The 14014-nt window shown below is 48.2% G+C and overlaps 1 protein-coding gene across 1 annotated transcript in view; it reads right to left on the bottom strand.

Moving 5' to 3' along the window:
* Nucleotides 1-14014, bottom strand: part of UPF1 (UPF1 RNA helicase and ATPase) — a 38019-nt gene that overhangs the window by 14481 nt on the left and 9524 nt on the right. The window contains exons 4-15 of the mRNA XM_048496703.1: nt 13103-13270; nt 12748-12928; nt 11144-11305; nt 6987-7071; nt 6272-6370; nt 5259-5367; nt 5007-5166; nt 4754-4872; nt 2424-2588; nt 1790-1904; nt 1112-1255; nt 410-623 (exon numbers count right to left, since the gene is read on the bottom strand). Coding sequence (XP_048352660.1) covers nt 410-623; nt 1112-1255; nt 1790-1904; nt 2424-2588; nt 4754-4872; nt 5007-5166; nt 5259-5367; nt 6272-6370; nt 6987-7071; nt 11144-11305; nt 12748-12928; nt 13103-13270 — 1721 coding nt within the window. The remainder of the gene's footprint in view (nt 1-409; nt 624-1111; nt 1256-1789; nt 1905-2423; nt 2589-4753; nt 4873-5006; nt 5167-5258; nt 5368-6271; nt 6371-6986; nt 7072-11143; nt 11306-12747; nt 12929-13102; nt 13271-14014) is intronic.

The following is a 14014-nucleotide window of genomic DNA, read 5'->3' as shown; positions in this document are numbered from 1 at the left end:
CACATCCAGCCAAGCTATCTGATACTGATTCCTACGTTTCTTACAAGGTGGCTCTTTTTGCCCTGGCGGCTAGGAAACCGCAAGCAGAGTACCTAAAGCACTGTTTGAACTGATGATTCAATGAGCTTAGGGTCAACTTAGTTTAGTATGAACAAGCTGTAAAAACACCCGACATGGAAAGTATTTGATGGGGCATTTTAATTTGGATATGGTGAATATAAATAATTTATATTTTAACCTAAAGATAAGTTTATTATTTTAATCTGAATGTTTTAACAGTATGTATTTTTTGGTGTTACAGCCAATGGCTCAAACAATAAATACTGCTTGACTACATAATAAATACTACAATAATACTACTTGACTTGACTTGCTTGCCCCCTCTCCCTCCCCTCCCCACCCCTTTTACCTGCCGTGACACCATTCTGGAGAGACCCCTCATAAAAGATGTTGGAAGGAAACGCGCTCAGGGCAGGGTGCATGCGGTACTGCACTTGCAGGCGGATGGGCCGGATCCCCAGGACCACCAGCCGCTCAAAGAGGGATTGGGAAAGGCCGGCTTTGGCTGCTTTCTTGCACATCACAACAGGGCCGAGTTGACAGTGGTCGCCCACCAGGATCAACTAAGAACACAAAGGTCAAGGAAGGTCAACATCTGCTGAACAAGGCTCCAACACCACCCTCCGCAAACACCAAAAGTCAGAAAGCCACAGAAAGTGGTCGGCTGGTGGGTTTCCAGTCTGCTTGCTAAGGCCTAGCCCAGGGGTCTGCAACCTGCGGCTCTCCAGATGTTCATGAACTACAATTCCCATCAGCCCGTTAGCATGGCCATGCTGGCAGGGGCTGATGGGAATTGTAGTTCATGAACATCTGGAGAGCCGCAGGTTGCAGACCCCTGGGCTAGCCACCCCATCATTGAAGCCGAATGGCTGCGTCCTTCTCATGGCCCCCTCCTCCAAATGTAGGAACGTGGATTCTCTTTCCTAAAGCCTTCGAGGGCAGACATTCAACACAAGGACACTCTCACCCCAAAAAGAGAGGGTGGCTGGAACAAGGCAAGGCAACAGTACCAAAGCATTGTGTCAGCTCTGTTTCAGGAGCCAAAGCCTACCTGCTTCGCCCCGAGGACAACCGGCACCATACATTCCGGCTCCGTGGCCTGGGTGCTTTCGTCGATCAAGATAGAGCGGAACTGCATCTTGGCCAGCCTTGGGTCGCCAGCTCCCACGCACGTGCAGCAGATGACGTCCGCATTCTGGAAAGGACAGAGGTTTCTGAAGGGCAGCACTTCACGGCAGCTCTCACCTCAACCCCACACTTGTGGCGGACGTTAGAACAACACCTACGACACTGGTGCTTCCATTTCAGCTGTCGGAGGTCTCTGACTGAGGCACTGCTCAATCACAGCAGCACCTACTGGACTGCGCTTTGGGAAAACTGGCCCGGTTTGACCACCTTAACACCAGGAGCAGCAGTGGCGTAGTGGTTAAGAGCAGGTGCACTCTAATCTGGAGGAACCGGGTTTGATTCCCCGCTCTGCCGCTTGAGCTGTGGAGGCTTATCTGGAGAATTCAGATTAGCTTGTGCACTCCCACACACGCCAGCTGGGTGGCCTTGGGCTAGTCACAGTTCTTCGGAGCTCTCTCAGCCCCATCTACCTCACAGGGTGTTTGTTGTGAGGGCGGGGAAGGGAAAGGAGTTTGTAAGCCCCTTTGAGTCTCCTTACAGGAGAGAAAAGGGGGATAATAAATCCAACTCTTCTTCTTCAGGGCAGAGGAAAAACATTTACCATCAGCAATTCCCGCTCAGCTGTTCGCTTGAGTGCTCGGTAGCGTTTCTCATCAGCAGAGGACAGCTCTCCAGTCTCATCTTTCAGCTGCTGCAGTTTCTGGAGCTCAGGCATGCTGAGAAGCAAACAGAGGTCATCGATGACTCTGTGTGAGTGCATGTGTGCGTGTGTGTTTGATTAAGATTCCTGACGCGACAGTGAGTGCTTGATAACACACTCCTGTGTTTACTGCTGCCCTAAATTTTTTCTGGGGGTACCTGGCTGCAAGCAGCAGTTAAAACCAGCTTACTAGCAATGTCCTAGCAGTGTTCAAGCATGTAGGTGCTCTCAGACACCTTGAAGAGGAGTTTGGGGACAGTACAAGCAGGCAGCCAACAAGGGACCCCAGCCACAGCAAGTAAAGCCAGGGAGACTTGAAAGGCCAAGCATCTGGAGGGAACGGCCAAATAAAGTGTGGTTGATGTAGCTACAGGAATAGCAAGAGACGCTCTGACTGGCCTCAGAAAGCCATCCAGGTGGACAGCAAGGTATGGAGCATTTAAGGACCAAAATGTGCTTCCAGGTCAGACCTAAATCTTAGCAGCAGATTTGCAGAGTCAACCCTCCCCCACTGCTTCTTAAACTGCCCTCTTACCTGTCCATGTTTCTGATCTGGTTGTGCAGGGCCAGGAAAGACACTGGAGAGTCAATTGCCTCCCGGCTCTTTGCACACAGACGTACCACTTTCAGTCCGGTCTGATGTATCTTCTCAGTCAGCTGATCCACAGCTATGTTACTTGGGGCGCAAACGAGTACAGGCCTTAAAGGAGAGGAAACATAGGAGTGAGATGCAGTCAAGTAATAAACATCACGCTCAGAAGCCCTGCGACAGCTTTGTGCCAATTCAGGCTGACGCCCATATTAATCTTATGGGTTTACATTAGCCTTAATTGGCATAATCAGAAAGCAAAATAAATACATTGGTAATAAAAGCAAAAAAGCCCCAAAAGGACCATGGCAGATATATACTATTAGATACTCTCAGCTATCTCCATAATAAAATTGGCAACTTCTTCACAAAAACCAGGGTCAGAGTTATTCAGCAATAAAGATAAGCTAATCAGATCTGGCAGCCCGGATTGGAAAAGAGAATATAAATTGATATATTTGGATCTGATTTTAACAAATCTGGTGCAGTGCAGAAGTTGGTGGGCCAGAGTCTCAACCACATGATCTTATGGGTTTATTTAAACTGATCCAAAGTTACTGGAGTGGCTGACGATGTTGTAAAGGGAAGTTAAAACAAAATCTATAGTGAAAGCAAGAGAGCAAAGGCAACAGAAAGCAGACTAACTCTAAAAGTCAGGAACAAAATCAGTCAGAATGTTTTAAGGAACATGCCTAGAACTTTAAAACCATAAAATATCAGCAATTAAAAATGCATTCAGGATAACGGAGGGTGGGGATTACTCAAATGTTCACGAGAATAGAACTGTCTTAACTAGTATCAAAAGGTCAACCAATCTGGTACCAAGTGAACCTCAATGCGGAGGGATTTAAACATCTTTGGTGGAACAAACAGAAGTGTTCAGCATTTTGGTTGATGGGGTGGGTTGAGGTAGGTAGACACCCAAAACAGTCTCTGCAGAATAGGTCTATGGGGGAACAGGCAGAAAGATTCAGGACATTCACCCCAGTATTATCCCAACTTATCTGGCAAGGAAATTTTGAGCAGCAGTAAAAAAACTACGGTACTTTTGCCTGCCTCTGCTAGACGGCGAGGCATTACAACACAGGTGTCAAACTTGTGGCCCTCCAGATGTTATGGACTACAATTCCCATCATCCCCACCAGCATCATGCTGGCAGGGGATGATGGGAACTATAGTCCATAACATTTGGAGGGCTGTGAGTTTGATACCTATGCATTACAACCAGCCTTGTCCATCAAAAACCTGAGAGTGTTCTTCGACTCGGCATGATCGCTTGAGGCCCAGGTCACTCATACAGCCCATACATTCCACCGTTTACGGCAAGCGTGGCAACTCCCAACTCTGTGATTTCTTCTCACCTCACAGCCAGAAAAATTAAGGTCTACCTTCTAAGGTAACAGGTGCAACCAGTTCATGGCTGTTTTCTCTCAAGTACTGGGACAGTTTGCAATTTTGCTGATAGACACTAAAGATTTTTAGCAGGGGTAGGCGACCTTTATGGCCCCCAGGTGGTGAAAAAACTAAAACATCTATCTGTGAAGATGATACACTGCTGGAAAGCAAAGGGGGAGATTTGCAAGAGAACGGCTCCCACAGCTCCAGGTAGGAGGTCTTCCAGAGCTATTCACCTGGCATACAATTTTGCTTAATCCGACAGAAAAAGTCATCAAGAGAAACTCTTGCTGGCTGAGCCTGCATCGGCGCATCTGCTCACATGGAGAGGGGCAGGCCTTCGGTTATGGAGGGGCCAGGCTGTAATACCGGCACTTGAACCCATAAGAAAACAGGGCTATCGGTGTGGGTACCAGGGGGCATACATTGAAAATGCTGGGGGGAAGAATTAGGACTAATAAAAGGAAACACTTCTTCATGCAACGTGTGATTGTTGTTTGGAATATGCTGCCACAGGAGGTGGTGATGGCCACTAACCTGGATAGCTTTAAAAGGGGCTTGGATAGATTTATGGAGGAGAAGTCGATCTCTGGCTACCAATCTTAATCTTCTTTGATCTGAGATTGCAAATGCCTTAACAGTCCAGGTGCTCGGGAGCAAAAGCCGCAGAAGGCCATTGCTTTCCCATCCTGCTTGTGAGCTCCCAAAGGCACCTGGTGGGCCACTGAGAGTAGCAGAGAGCTGGACTAGATGGACTCTGGTCTGATCCAGCTGGCTTGTTTTTATGTTCTCATGTTCCTTAGAATTAGGTGCATATAAATCAACGTGACTGTAGGCCCCTTCTACTAACAGGATTTTGCTCCCTCTGCTCGTATTCTTACCCATTTCCTTGCCTGGCCAGGTGGTAAACAATGGTAGCTGATGTCACAGTTTTGCCTGTCCCAGGAGGGCCCTGGATAAGGCTCAATGGACGCTGCAAGACGGTCTTCACAGCATACACCTGGGAAAAGGAACATTGTGAATTCACAGAGGGGGCGAGGTGACACACGTGGGCAACAAAACCAACCACAGCGGCTGTTGTGCCCCTCTTCTGCATGGTCACCCCACCATCCCTGTGACACAGGACAGGGTTACCTGAGAGTGGTTGAGGTCCGGAAGTCCCTGTGCTGTAAAACGTTTCGGCAGCTGACACTTGATAATGACATCTTCCACCTCGTGACCAAGCAGCTTATGGTAGATGTAGCCGGATACTGAGGTTTCATCCACGGCAAAAGTTTTGAGAGCACTCTGCATTCTGGAAGAGGGAGACGTTGTTTTAACACATGCCCTTTCTCAGGAGTATTGCTGCTTCTCTTGCTCACAGTGATCTTAGAATCTCTCACTCACCTGTCAAAGGACGTAGACTTCCAGACAAAGTCCACCTGGAAGTTGTGGGTCACTTCCACGGGAGCACCGACGCTACTTCTCAGCTCAATAGCGATCTCATCGCCATAATCTTCAAAACCGTGTTAAGCAACAAGTTGTGCAAAAAGCTGAAAGCTATTTCAAAAAGAGCGCATGCACTGCATTCCCAAGCCACAAAGAACACACAGCTTGAAGGTTCACAATATGCTTTTTGGAGATTTATGGAGGGCCTGTAAGACGGAGCTGTTCCGCGGGGCCTTTGGAGGAACCAGCCACTAATGGTGCCCCTTCCTTGGCCCCTAACATCTGGGCCGCTAATCACCTAATGAGACTCGCCATGCCTCCCTTTTCCGTGGGAAGGGAGGGACTTTATATTATTGGAATGCTGGACGCCACCTTAAATTTAAATTTTGAGCTTTTATATTTGGAATAAGAACTGAAAATTTTATTGCTGCTTTTAAATGTTTATCTATTTTACATTGTATTTTATATGCTGTGCACCGCCCAGAGCCCTTCGGGGATGGGGCGGTATAAAAGTCTAATAAAATAAATAAAATAAAATAAATAAACATGTCTATCAGTGGCTACTGGCCTTGGTAATTAGAAAGAACTTCCATATTCAGAGGCAGCAAACTTCTGAATGCCAGTGCCAGAAGGCAACATCAGGGGAAGGCTTCATCTTCTGTGTTGTTGGCCACTGAGTGAGACAGGAAGCTGGACTAGAGGGACCCCTGGTCTGATCCAGCAGGGTCCAAGAATCATCCCATGACCTGTCTGTGCTCACCGGCAGGAAGACTGAATGGGGGAAAAGAGTATAATGGAGGGCAATGGCATTCCTTCAGTTATGTGAAACAAAGCAGGGATGGGGGGTGTCACATTTCCTAATTGGGTGGGCAAACTCCAGAACCTCAGCCAAGAGCACTTGAGACTTCCTTCGGAGTTCATCCAGGATGCTGATCCACGTCCTCGGTTCTCTCACCAAGTAAAAAGGATACTATCTGGAACTTTAATGACATGGCCGATTCCCTTCCACAGTGGGGCTAAATCCCCTTTGTACCTCAGACAGATTTCGTCTCCTTGCATCAGACGCATATCTGGAGAGACAATGTGATGCTTTCAGCATTTTTGAAGTCAGTAGCCATACCTGACGCCCTCTCCCGGAAGTGGTACAAGGCCCAGACATCAGGGCTAGCAAAACCAGCCGATACACCTCATAATACGCATCATCCTTCACTTGCCTCGTTCTTTCAATCAACTCAGCCCAAAAGCAGAGGTCAACCCTTCAGGCAAAGGACCACGAATGGTCCAAAGCAGATCTGTCCCAAAACTCAGCCATCCTCTGTGCCATAGGCTGGCCACCCGCAGACACATGATGAGGATATTCTACCCTCTGAGGTCAAGTCTGGCAGCGTCTTAGAGGCCAGCAAGATTTCTGGGGCATGAGCTTTTGAGAATCAAAGCTCCCTTCATTGGACAGTTTTGGATAATGGACTTGTATCTAGCTGTTCTGACACCATCTAAAGGTCTCCGCAATAAACACATGAAACTGCTTAACTCCAGAGTCATGTTGAAATCAAGACAGACCACAACAGGCTGAACACCACTGCCGTCTGCTCTTCCTGGCTTAGCATGGGGGCCTGCTCAGGCAGGACCCGCACATTTGAATCTCAAGCCACTAAGATCCTGCGCTTGGTAAACGACGGGTCTGACCTGAGTCGGTCTTCGGCAAGGTGAAGTACGCAATTCTTTTCTTGTTCAAGCCCAGGTCCCATCGCACGGTGATGTTGTCTTGGGTCTAAATAACAGAGAGGAATATTCCACTTTACATGCGGAAAAGAAGCAGTCAATCGCGGCTCTGGCCTTCTGCTTCCTGTCCGCTTATAAGTGGTGCTCGGACAATCGCAGGAAGTGCTGTTCACACTTGCTGCTAGAAGCCCAGAGCTAAATAAATAGGTCTGGTTGCATTGCTGCTAAGCGCACTAACATGGTGAAGGAACCAAAAATCAGAAGGGTTTTTTTTTTATATTAAGCAGCATTCTTCTCCTGAGGGGGGGGAGGGGGAACAGGCAGACCACAGCCACTGATCAGGAGACAGACATTTTTAGCTGCTTCCTCCTCCCTCTAAAAAAAGAAGGATGCCGCAACAATGAGTAGTCTTAGGGCTACAGAAGAAAGAAAATGGCCTGCCAGTGGAAGAATGGCTACTAAGAAGTCAAATGCTCCTTCTCACCAGTAAGGATTTTTTTCCTATTCAAAACTCTGGGTCTTTTTGTAAGCCACTCAGAGACCCACGGTAAGAAAGAACATTCTCTCAACCTGAAATATATGGTCCAGGGCACAAACGGGAGAACATCAAGTGTAACTGAAACATGGCTGAATGAGTAAAAAGAGCAAAAGAGGCTGTGTATGTACTACAGCCAGAGTGGCGTAGTGGTTAAGGGAATGATTCTAATCTGGAGAACTGCGTTTGATTCCCCACCACTCCATATGAGCAGCAAACTCTTATGTGGTGAACCCAGAGGTGTAGCTAGGGAAAATGGAGCCCGGGACGAAATCTGAGTTTTGCGCCGCCACCCCTCCCCCCTATGACCAAACAATATTTTTTGGACCAGGTCATCTCAAAGTCACCATCACATTATAGAACATGCCCCAACACACAAATCTGAACACACCCAGGGCTGCCTAGTTTAAACAACATTGAAAAGTGATGCTATTTTTTGAAGGGGGGAAGCCACCCTGAAACAGTATCACTTTTAATGTTGTTTAAACTAGAGAGCAGGCGAGGCAGAGACATCCATGGCTAGCCCAAAGTCACACTCTGCACTTTGGGGCCAAGCAGAAGGGATTTGAACCCCAGATCTCCTCCTTGAGGCCACACCCGCTAGTACTCCAAGCATTTTAGCATCTTATGCAGCCTCAGAACTGACTGTCTTGTAAAACAAACTTTCTCTGCCGGATATATGCTTCTTTTTGAGTCAGTGTCCCCTAGGATGTGCTTGAAAATCATTCTGCTTTTTTTTTTGCAATATAACCAAGAATGTCAGGCTAACACATGCACTAAATGAATGAATAAATAATGGAAGCGGACATAAGCTGCAATCTATGCAGGATTACACTGTAGCAGAAGCCAAATGAAATCAATGGAGAACAGAGACTGGGTGCAACTCTGTACAAGGTTTAATGCTGTGAACTATTCACAATACATTTTACTTTTGCTCATTGGCCCACCTAGCTCAGTACTATCTTTCCAGGTCTCAGGCAAAGAAAGAACTTGTCCCAATGCCTACTAACTGAGATTCTTTCATTGGAGGTGCCAGGAACTGAGCCTGCATTCTTATTCAGGCAAACAAGGTTGCCATCTCTGGCTTACAAAATTCCTGGAGATTTGGTGGGGGTGCCTTGGGAGAATTTGGGGAGGGGAAGAAGCTCAGTGCCAATATGTCACTGTAGGATTTTTGTTTATCCTACACTTTATGGTATATCATAGAGTCTATACCATTTCTGCCAGGGCACAAACGGGAATGTCAGGCTCAGTGTAGCTAGGGAAAATGGAGCCCGGGACGAAATCTGAGTTTTGCGCCACCCCCCCTCCCCCCTATGACCAAACAACATTTTTTGGACCAGGTCATCTCAAAGTCACCATCACATTATAGAACATGCCCCAACACACAAATCTGAATACACCCAGTGCCAATATGTCACTGTAGGATTTTTGTTTATCCTACACTTTATGGTATATCATAGAGTCTATACCATTTCTGCCAGGGAACTGATCTCTGCAGTCTGAAGACCAGGCCGCACTTTGAGATTGGTGGTCCTAAATGCCAGGCAGGTGCTCTCTCACTGAACAACTGGCCTGAGGTGAGTTTTGTGGCCAAGTGATGAATCAAATGGATTACTCCAGTCTTAGTCCAGTCCTAGTCCAACATGTTTGTCACTGTATCCATCAGACTGTGTCCCTGCCAGAAGGGGTAAGGAACCCGCATAGTCTCTCTCCCCCAAATGGCACTGCTACTCATGTTTAACCTCAGAAAGGACCAACAGACAGGAAAGGACATCCTCTGGACTTCCCTGCCAGCATGATGTAGTGAAGTTAGAGTGTCAGACCAGGATCAGAGAGACTTAGGCTCAGAAATCCCTTGATCTGCGATGATAGAATCCTGCTGGAGTTACCTTCACAGAGGCGTGAGGCTAGGGAAAACAGGAGGCCGGTTCTAAAATCCTGAGTTTTGCTCAGCTCCCACCCACCCCAGCTGCCCTCCCTCCCAACAACCAAACAGACAGAAGGGAGGAGACTGGGGAGATTTGCTTTGCATCCCAGAGGGAGGGAGCAAGCTTCAGTGAATGCTGAGGGGTCCCTGGCTGCCTCTGACTCCACTGAAACTGGAAGGCTTGAAGTTAGGGCAAGCTTGCAAAATCCTAGAGATGCTGCCAGAGAAAGGGGTGGGGGAGACCCTCTTCTTTCTTTCCTCCTTTCGGAATGCAGCAGCATCCTGGAGTGGGAGAGTAGAGGGGCGCAGCCATTCCCAGGTTCTTCCAGTCTGCAGAGGATAAGTGGCAGCGCTTAGCGACTGTGAAGCCAGGACTGGGGGGCCCTGGTAGAAGTGTTTGGGGTGCCTCTCTGTCCTACGCTGCTCCCCCCCCCCCCCCCCCTTAAGCACTTACCTTGTCTTCTTTCCTTAATCGCTTCTCTCCAGAATCTCTCCTCTGCTGCGTTTGTTCTCTTCCTTATTTACAATACACGTCACTTCCTCTCTCTGTTTTCCCTCTATCAACTTCCTGCCCTTTGTTACCCCACCCCCTCTGCCTGGCCCTGCTGCATCTGATTGGGTGCCCTCTAGGATCCTGACCCCGCCCCCAGTCACAGTTGCCGGGGTCGTTTGCACACGGCTCGCCTGGCTGGCTGCAGAGTCTCTCTGTGAAGGGAGGGGGCAGAGAGCGCCTCCTCAGGCCCCCTCCTTTTGTTTAGGATGTTCACAGACAGTCCTGCTGGCTGCTGCAAGTCCGTCTGCCCGCCCGCCTGGGGGGGATGCTGAGCTGCCGGTGAGGGGGGAAGGGGGAGGGGTGTTGAAGCGTTTTTGCGCCCCCCACGTGACCTGGCAGAGGCGCGCCCGGGACAAGCCGCCCCGGATGTCCCCATTGGCGCTTCGCCACTGGGTGAACCGGATTTGCTCCCCCACTCCAACATTCCTGTTAGGTGACTTCGGGTTAGTCACAGTTCTCTCCAAACTCTCTCAGCCCCACCTACCTCACATGGTGTCCATTGTGGCAAGAGGAAGGGAAAGGAGTTTGTAAGCCCCTTTGAGTCTCCTTCCAGAAGACAAAGCGGGTGGGGGCGGTGGGCGGTAAATCCAAACTCTTCTTCTACTACTACTACTACTACTACTACTACTACTACTACTACTACTCTGGACTGTTCTGCTCACGTTTTAAGAGCAGCCCAGGATTCTGATGGTGAATTACATGCCAAGCCCCTGACTGCCTTAACAAAATTCGCTCCAGGAAATAAAAAAGAATGCATACCAAGCATGTTTAAAACTAGCTGTGGGATAAAAATTAAGGAATCAAGCCGTGGCAAAGAATTCAGGGACGGAGTAGCCCAAAAGAAAAAAAAATGCTAACAAAACCACAAAACTATGGTGCTTCCAGAGCACCTCAGAAGGTGAAGGGTGTGCCAAAGTGTTTACAGAGACCCTTCAAGTAGATCACTGACAGTCGTGCCTAGTTCCTGTGGGACTCCATCCACCTGCTCAGATACATAGGCAATAAAATCCAAGAAAATATTCCCTTGGCACCAGAGCCCAGTTGCAACCAAGCTCCAATGCTTGGAAATAGCTGCCTCTGTTTCGGAGGCCCCCCGCCCTTGCCTGAGACTCCTTGAGCTTCTTGTCGTAGTCCGCCTCAAGCTTGACCAATGGCCCAAAAATGTTCTGGTACTGATAAGCGTCCTCGTATCGAAGCAGGACATGCTGTGGCTCTTCGTCAACACCGGGTTTCTCCAGGTCCTCGAGGGTGGCAGACGGGTTTTCCTGCAATTAAAAAAAAAAGGACACTGATCTGCCAGGTCTTCCTAAGCTGGAAGGAAGAAAGAAGATGAGGATGAGGACACCCCCCCCCCCCCAACAACAGAAACTCAAGCATAATAATTTTTTCATTTTTATTTGAGCCCTTCGGGGGAGAGCGGCCAATAAAGCCAATAAATGAATAAATAAAATTTGGCCGGTAAATACTGGCAAGGACAAATGCGGTTTGTTTCACACAGAGTTACTTTTAAAGTCAAGTTTGGGGACCAACAAACATGTCTCGACTTCTACATGATCTTGCCTTTAAGTCCAAAACAGATAAAAAATAATCCAATGGAGCATTTGTAAGGTACTTTCTGGAATTTAGACAGTTTCATGTGTATTAGTCAAATCCTTAGAGCGCAGGTGTCAAACTTGCGGCCCTCCAAGTGTTATGGACTACAGTTCCCATCATCCCCTGACAGCATGATGCTGATGACACTGTCCTACTCTCGCGCACCAAGGTATGCCTCCACACCTTCGCCGCCCATTGCGAATGTAATCAACTTACAATCAATTATGGTCTTCTTGGTCTTCTCAAAATCGTGGAAGCCCTCAGAATGGTTCATCAATGGGAATCGAATTGACCAGGTTAAAAGCTTTAACTACCTGAGTTTGACACCTATGCCTTAGAGCCGTGGTGGCGAACCTTTGGCACTCCAGATGTTATGGACTACAATTCCCATCAGCCCCTGCCAGAAGGGCCAATTGGCTTCCACGATTTTAAGAAGACCACAATTTTGATCTTCTCATAATTGATTGTAAGTTGATGGCCATGCTGGCAATTGGCCATGCTGGCAGGGGCTGATGGGAATTGCAGTCCATAACATCTGGAGTGCCAAAGGTTTGCCACCACTGTCTTAGAACAACCTCCTGTGATGCAGACAGGGGAGGGCCTTGCCTCAGGTCACCAGCTGGTTGCCATTTAAAGCTGCTTTGTAATTGTCTCTTCACCACCCCACACCTGAATAACCCCCTGGATTAGGTAGGGAGAATAGAAAGAATTTCCAACTAACCACGCAATGAGGCTCTTACCCCACCCGCACGTCTTTCAGTCCGGAATTAAGTGCCCAGTCTGCTGGAAGGTTAATCACATGAATTTGTGGGCTGGTCATGTTTGTCGTTTCCCAAGCAAAGGCCTCTCTCAACCAAATGTGCCCCGCACCTTGCAAAATCCAGAGTTTTGCATAGAGCCAGGCCCTATTGGCCTCTGTATATCCTTCAATATCCAGCAACCTTCCCATCTCCTCGATCTACTCTCTTCCCAACTGTAAACCAGAAGGGATCAAAAAGGGAAGGAAGAGGAAACCTGTCTGCTTTACAAAGGAGGCTGAATTCCTAGCTCTGTACCAGATGCACCTATAACGCCCCATCTCTTGGCCCTTGCTCCCTCCAATTTTTACACACACCTTCCACAGTTCCTCCAGCTTGTTGATCTGCTGAGCCGTGATCTGCCGAGCTCTCAGCTGCTCCTGCTCGGAAGGAATCTTGACCAGCCAGGAAAGGAAGCAGCGGTCTTGAATGAGAGGCTGCCACTGCGAACTGTCCCAGTTGATATCCTTCAAGCTGCTCTGACTGGCACAAGGCTGCCTGCATCGTCGAGATAGCGGAGAAGAATTCTATTAGACAAACTCAAGAGGACAATTTGCCCGTCCCCAGCTTCTGATGTTACTTTCAAAGCATTCTAAATGACTTTCAAAGCATTCTAAAGTTTCCCTACAAAGACTTGACGCTGTCCTGCCTCAAAGGAGGAGCTCATCTCACCTGCACAGCAAAACCACCACTGAGTCAGCCTTGGCCGGGATGAAGCCGAGGAGGAACACATTCCGGCAACCGCAGTTGTAACATTCCAAGACCGTCTCCCCCAGGGGCCCGTCTTTGTGAAGAGTCACCTCCTTACATTTGGCTCTCACGAGATGATTCACGATGTGGCTGAGACACAAAACAGAAAGAGGCCTGCTTGTTAGAATGGCAACACCTGCTTTTGGCTGGTTGCACTTCAAGGACCTGTCCCCCCCTTTTAAAAAAAAAATCTGTTACTCACAGGTCTCAAATAGAGAACCCCAGCTGTTCTGTGGGAAGCCCTGATGCAGTGATAGCAAACCTTTTTGAGACCGAGGGCCCAAATTGCAACCTAAAACCCACTTACTTATCGCAAAGTGCCAACCCGGCAATTTAACCTGAATACTGAGACTTTCGTTTAGAAAAAAGCGGTTGGCTCCGAGGCATGCGTTTCTCGGGAGTAAGATTGGTGGTAGTTGGTGGCTTTGTTTTGAAGCAACCATGTAACTCTTCATGGGTGAATCATGACCCTAGGAGGGCTTACTCAGAAGCAAGCCCTATTGCCAGTAACCGAGCTTACTCCCAGGTAAAGTATCGCGCTTTAGTTCTTCGCATGAAAATCAGTGAGGTTTAACAGCGCTTAACAGGGTTACCTACATTGCTTCCCCAAAACTTAGGATTAATGCCAATAATTGAGCCCAGGGCAGCCTAAATGTGGACTCTGTTTGCACGTGCCCACAGAGAGGGCTCTGAGTGCCACCTCTGGCACCCATGCCATAGGTTCGCCACCACTGACCTATTGAAGCCACCACTTTCAAATCAAGTTTAATTCTTCTAGAAATGGGGAAGGCCAACAGTTTCAGAAGAAAAGAGTACTGCCGGTGGCTTAAAGGA

Source organism: Sphaerodactylus townsendi, linkage group LG05 (assembly GCF_021028975.2).
Source record: "Sphaerodactylus townsendi isolate TG3544 linkage group LG05, MPM_Stown_v2.3, whole genome shotgun sequence".
Lineage (NCBI taxonomy): Eukaryota > Metazoa > Chordata > Lepidosauria > Squamata > Sphaerodactylidae > Sphaerodactylus > Sphaerodactylus townsendi.
This window is presented reverse-complemented; position numbering and strand designations above follow the sequence as displayed.